The sequence below is a fragment of the Carettochelys insculpta genome, chromosome 1 (genome assembly GCF_033958435.1).
Source record: "Carettochelys insculpta isolate YL-2023 chromosome 1, ASM3395843v1, whole genome shotgun sequence".
Taxonomy (NCBI): Eukaryota; Metazoa; Chordata; order Testudines; family Carettochelyidae; genus Carettochelys; species Carettochelys insculpta.
In genome coordinates this window covers 323,234,797-323,241,519 of record NC_134137.1, presented here as the reverse complement: position 1 = coordinate 323,241,519, position 6,723 = coordinate 323,234,797, and the positions used below count along the sequence as shown (strand labels likewise).

Here is a 6,723-nt window from a genome sequence, read left to right as displayed (position 1 = left end):
TTCCACATATAGTGCCACTTCCCCATCAGTGTGATCTACTCTTATTCACGTGCACTGTATAGCTCTGTTAGTGTCATCTTGTTTCAGTTTGCAAAAGATATACATCAACAAGGTTCACTGCTTAGCTCAGTCGTTCCCAATCTTTTCCAGAGGGGGACCCATTTTGACAATCCCAGAAGACTTGGTGACCCACGGCAATTTAAAAATAGTGCTGGGGGGGTGGGAAGAGGCGGCAGGGCTGTAACTAACTAACTTTGTGCCTGAGGCAAGAATATAAAATTGCACCCCCCATGTTTATATATTCATAGTAGTTATATAATAGAAAAATGGAAGATAATACTACTTTTACTATAGTTTATTTTATTACTATAGTTGATCTGAATTGTGGTGAGGGAAACAACCTTCAGTCCCAAATTACTCCCCCCCCCCACCAAGCTTAAACCCCACAGTCAGAGATTGGAGGGGTGGGGAGGGAGGTCACACTCAAGGGCTAGGGGGGTTGGGGACCTGAGGGCCACACTCAGGGACTGGGGGGAGCCACATGCAAGGGCTGGGGGCATTCAAAGTGTGGGGGCTGGGAGGGTCACACAGAGGCTGGTGGGGGTTCACACTGGGGTTAGGCAGGTTCCATTCAGGGTCTGGGAGGATCACACTATAGCTGCATTTTGTAGTGTGGACAAAAGTCTAGATTCATGCAACAAATGGTTTCATGGATGACCACCCCCTTGTATTTCTGTCAAGTTACTGGTTTTGAAAATCAACATTCTTCCATAGCCTCAGAAAAAGTGCAAACTTGGGTCTAGTTCTCAACCTCAACACTTTTAGTGATGTTGTGTAAGGAGCACCTTGCACTGTTTTATTGTTTAATTATATTTGGTTAAGTGGTCAGACCCATAGTGTAACATGTAGTTAAATATTTTTGTTACTGAATTTCAGTATTCACCCATATAAAAACAACAAAAACATCCAGCTGTGGTTAAGGCATGGAGCATATTAAGAGATATATATGTTTATTACAACTAAATCAAAATTGCTCTTTATATACACACTAGCTGAAAGGCAGAATGAGACTTCCTACTTACAGTACATTTAAAATTCACTGATGGAAAGAAGTATCTTTTTTTCAAGTTTTTTGCCACTCCCATTCCATCCACAACCCCCACATTAACTGTTCCTTAATATGGGGCAACAACAAAGGTTATAAAAAAGACCAGCCACAGAAGTTGCATATTTTTTGTACTAATATATTCCAGGTTTGTGTGGGTTTTTTACATTTATACAGTTTACATTTTGTTTGACCCATAAATAAAGACTAAGATTAAAAGGGCCACAGTTGAGAGAGAATTTATACAGCCCTGCCATGCATACAGAACTTTTAATATCTAGAAGAGAAAATTAAGCTTTGGCTGACTACGTAATTAAATTTTGAATGTTTCTAAATGTAAACCCTTGACTAAAATACAAACAATCATTTCATCCATGATGCTGCTGTTAAATGTCTAATAAACCTAGCTTTTGTATTATAACAAATTGGAATTCAGGGATATAAAAATAATCAGTTTTTAAATCTTAACTGTACAAATATGTACATTAATATTTTCAGTGTTAAATTATGAATACATTTTAGTTTATGGAATACTACATTATAAATATCAATGTGTTTTCGAATTATAATTGCTGCTAACAATACATTTTAAATCTGGACTGAGTTCCAGTAGATACAAATACGGAGCCTAAGTCTTTCAACTCTTCACAAGTATTCTTTACATAGTTTCATTGACTAAAAAGAGGTTACTTGTTTTAGAGCTTCCAGCATTAGCATGTTGCTTCTTTGTTTCAGGCGTTAAAGATGTCAGCTATAGCTGTATACATGCCCCTCCAGTGAAAAAATGCCAGTCAAAGTTCCAAACCAACTGAACTTTGATTACCAAATTCATTGAAAGGTGCATGGAATTCTTAATCTTTTAAAGAAGTCTGGGCTGTTTACTGTTTCTGTACTACATGAAGATGGCTGCAGTTATTTAAATGTCATTTTCAGATTTCTCCCTTTACTGGAGGTTTCTTTCCAGCACAGGCACACTCAAATGAACTATGGGAAAGCTGAAGATCAGGGTTCAAATAAAATAAAAGCAATAGGTTAAAAATTAGTTTTGTGTGTTTTTTTTTTTAAAAGGCGAGCCAGGCTGTAAGTGTTCCATTAAGAATGGGCAGTTGTAGAGAAGAAACATGCCCGAGAACCTTCCCTTTTCTATGGTTAAAAACAAAGATATTGAAGCCATCTGAATACGTAAAGCAACGGTAAAGGACAAGCTTCTTTTTATTTTCAGTTTACTATTCTTGCATCTGCTCTCCAATGTTTGAACAGGGATGAATGTCCAACACAATGTTAATGTGTACACCAACTCTGTATGAAAGACTGTAAACTGTCATGTTTTGATTAGCATAGCATAGATTATGAAAACCTGGGAATATCTGGTAATGAGAAAAAATGACATTTCTGAATGTTTGTTAGTTTTACACTGTAAAACAGCAGTAGCATTATCATTTACTGACTGTAGCTACAAAGTTATATGAATATGCCTTCCCAGCTGTCAGACTTAATTGGGTTATGAAATTATGCAGTTTTTGCCTTTGTGTCCTTTTTTCTTCTTCGATTTGATTGTCCTTTGCCCAAACTGAGAATTGGCCAGTGCAGTGCTGGGACTGGAAAGGTCATCTGTGTAGTATGGATATCTCAGCGATCGTGGCTGTGGAATTGGCTGTCCAAGAAAATATCCTTCCTCTTCTGAATCAGACGACGACGATGAAGTTGAACACCAAGAGTCTTCTCCCTCACCATACAGTCCAAAAAATTTATCAACTGCCTGGTTCTGCAGTGCATAATCAGATGTAGCATGGGCATACTGTCCATAGAGTTCTGTATTTTGAAAATATGCTTGAACCTCATGAGGGCGTTTATTTTGGATAAATTTGTCATAATCCTGAGGTGAGTAAAAGTGAGGTCTCTCTTTTGGAGAGCATCTTTTTTCTGTAGTTAGGTGAAGTGTATTGTCTGAACGAGATTTCCTACTTCTCCTGCGACGATGCTGATGCCGATTCCCACGTTCCTCAAAATGGAAAACACGCCTACGAGTTCTTTCACTCATTGGAGGCTGGCGAATTTCAACACTGTCATAATCTCCATTGTCAATAACATCATCTGAAAATTTTACTTGTTGTGGTCTAGACTGGGATTTGGATCTTCTAAGTACGGGCACGTGCACTGGCTTTTCTTCTGGCAACACCTTTTCTTGACACAATTCTAAGTTTAAACTCTTTAAAGACTCTGTGCTCCTGTGAAGCATTGAAGAATTTAGAGTTCCCATATTGCTCATTTTCTCACAGTCCTCTGCCTCAAGCTCTTGGAAAGTTTGCAAAGAATAAAAAGATGGCCTTGATTTGCTTTCTCCATCCACTGAGGCTCCTAAAGAGGGGAGGGGAAAAAAAACAGTCAAAGATCATCTGTGAAGTTGTAATGAATCATGTTGACTCAAAATATTAAAGATCTAATAAAAGTTTATGGCGTAGACAGGGTTTACCTCTGATTCTTATGTCATTTGTTTGATATATAAAATTTACATTAGCAGTTCAGGTCTCAACTCTGATTAGTGGAAAACTAGTGACATTAGGGTATCAAGAATAAAAGAAAATTTTAATTAGTCTGTTGAAAACACCTACTGAACTCCAGTGCCCAGTAAACACACACAAAAAGGCTTGTTAAAAGATTAACGATACCGCACCACCTGCTACGGGGTGACAGTACAAATTCCATGTTTCCAGATATTCCTCCAACAAAGACAGGGACAACCAAATTTGACAATCTGGATATTTCTAAAGTAAAACAGATTGTAAGGGGTGGATAAAATGATTTTTTTTTTAAATGGCCACCCATCCACACAAACTTTCTCAATAAATTTAAAATCAAAATATGAAATAACCCCAATTTAAAAAATTGTACTTACACTTCACCGTTAACACCGTCATTACAGACTGAAAAGTATTTAGGGTTTTTTTTTTTCTTTAGTGTATGGATTTGCTAAATACTCATACAACACTATTTGAATTGGCAGATTGCATATATACAAAGTAAAGAGTGCCAAATAGTTCATCCATCAAAAGCTGCTGATAGTTCTAACACCTCAAGTGATATAAATTTCTGTATTTCTCTTGTAAATAAAGGAGAAAGTAACGGCCACATTCTGCCTTCAGATGATGTGGCACTCTTTCTTCAGCAGAAGTTGTAGCTATTTACCTCAGGGAAGAATTTGGTCAATTATTTCTTTTTAATTGAAGTCTTCCATACATTATTACTAATTTTGTTTTTTTTCCCCTAAATAATCTTTCTAGGAAAATAGTTGCTTTTCCTTATAATCAATTACCTGTGATATTAGACAGAGCCAAAGAATCCATTGAATCTCGAACACTTTGTTCTTGTTGTTTCAGATCAGATAAACATTCCAATGAACCTTCATACCACTGTGTTTGGTCATGTTTGTACCCTGCAGCCACATGTTCCAAGTCTAACTCTTGGAATTTTCTACTGCTGGCAGGGCCTGGATGGCTGCCATATGCAGAATCACCTAAACCATCTTGTGACTGGGCCCAATACATGTCTGCATGGTATTTTTTACTTGCCAGACTTTGATTATTTTTTTTCAAATCTGACTTGGCTTTAACAATATTATCAGAAATCCAGTGTTCATTTGAGGTGACATCTACTTCAGTGGGCTGCTGGAAGAGGCCTTTATCACCAAATTTTAGCAGGAGTTGAGTCATGTAGTCTTCATGCTCAGCCCATTCTTCGGGGTCTTCAGGCGTTTCCTGATCTGCTCTTCCTTTCCAAAAATCATCATTCACGTAGCTTGCTCCTTGCCTTGAAAGACTTAAGTCATCCATCCTGCGAGAGAGAGTATCATCAGCATGGCCAGAAAGACCAGGGAATTTGTAATTCAGTGCTGGTGACAGGAGGAGAGACTGTCTGCACTGGTCAGCTGATCGACTGCTTTTTCCCATACGAATACTTCTTCTGGAGTCTCTTGATCGTGCAGACTGAAATGCAGAATCCGAAGAGTCAGAGGCATGAACATCTTCTCCCAGACTGCAAGTTTTTGAACAATAAATCTGTCCTTGCTTGGGAAGAAAAGGACAACCCAGCAGAGAGGCTTTGCACTGAACACAAGAAAAGCAAGTCTCTGTGGCATGCCAGTGCTGTCCATCATAGGTCATCTGCGCATGGTCAACACCTAGTAAAGAGGCGAAAAGGGGCTGTTCAGTTTATGACTAAGGTAGTTAAAGTTACGCACACACAAACCTGAAGCCTTTTTGATTTGTGAATTACCATGTTTGCTCAATGAAATACTCATCACCTTTGTACAATTTAACACTTAAGAAGGATAGGTTTACCTATGTGTTCTCCACAGGTCTCACAGTACTCAGCATAAAGAGATTCAAAACACCCACAGCAAAACGGACGTCCATCCTTCATAATATATCTCTGTCCACCAAGGATAGTTTCACACTCAAGACAACAAAAATGCTTCATATGCCAATGGCGACCTTCAGCTTCTGTGCACTCATCAGCAAAGATGATCTTTAAAAAAAAAAAAGTAAATTTTTAGGTAAGCAATAATAAGGTTTTTTGGAGTCATGAAAATTACATGTGCAAAAGGAACATATTTATTTGGTTATTAAAGGGGCCACCAGTGACATTTAAAAACAACATATTAATTTAGCAGTATTCTAAATCTGACTATTAACTGATCATTTTCAGTAGTTAAACATACAAGCTTATCTGTAGCAGAACGGCTGAGAGAGAAGGCGGTAAGTAAAATGAATGTACATTTATTAAAAGTAGGTCAGTTGTCATAAAAATAATTAAAAGTAGGGCATAAGATAGATGTTTCTAGGTATCAAAAGTAAGACTGACAAAAGTCTGCAATAAGAAAACCATTTTTCTGAAATTCATACAAGTTTTCCTTGTAACACAGTCTTTGGGTTTCAGTTTTACTCTCAGATACACATGTCTGTAGCTACATCAGACTGGTCCAGTAGCTGATTTTACTAGATACATATGGAGATGGGAGGGGTTGTTCACATCTACATATGTAATACAACGATACAGTCTTCTGTTGCCGAAAGGTACATATTAGTATTCAACAGTGGTTCACGTTTAAGTGAGCAAAGGTGAGCAAATGACATGACAATTTTATCCATTATTGATGGGTTCTGTGGAAGCCTAGGTTGGGTAAAAAAATACATCATTTACCTCATCACATGCTGAGCAACGGGGTTTGAGAAGCTCAGCATGGTGTCTACCACAGTGAATTTTTCCATCTTGGTAGAAATAGATTAAGTCAACAAGCAGCTCATTACATGTAGAGCACACAAAACATGATGGATGCCAACACACTCCAGGTCCAGCTCTCGAAGCAAATACTGCCACTTCACCTCCATTTACTTTTGTCCCACACTAGGAATGAACCATAAAAGTTAATATACTTCCATGGAAGGATTACCAGCATTTGTTTTTATTTTCACAAAACCAAAACATCAATCCCAATGCAGAGTTAACAGTTCTTCCATTTTATACAGCAAAAGTAGCAATTCTAATAATCTTCATGCTGAACTAATTTATGCACTTGTGTTTTTAAAATCCAAACCTACTGTGCATTAAACAGCTATGGA

General features: G+C 37.8%; 1 protein-coding gene across 7 annotated transcripts in view; it reads right to left on the bottom strand.

Moving 5' to 3' along the window:
- Positions 1-624: 624 nt before the first annotated feature.
- PRICKLE1 (prickle planar cell polarity protein 1) overlaps positions 625-6,723 on the bottom strand; it is a 101,943-nt gene continuing 95,844 nt past the window's right edge. For all 7 annotated transcript variants that reach the window (XM_075014436.1, XM_075014453.1, XM_075014407.1 and 4 more), the window contains 4 exons: positions 6,305-6,508; positions 5,443-5,629; positions 4,419-5,282; positions 625-3,463 (listed from right to left, as the gene is read on the bottom strand). In XM_075014436.1, coding sequence (XP_074870537.1) covers positions 2,607-3,463; positions 4,419-5,282; positions 5,443-5,629; positions 6,305-6,508 — 2,112 coding nt within the window. In that variant the 3' untranslated portion in view covers positions 625-2,606. The remainder of the gene's footprint in view (positions 3,464-4,418; positions 5,283-5,442; positions 5,630-6,304; positions 6,509-6,723) is intronic.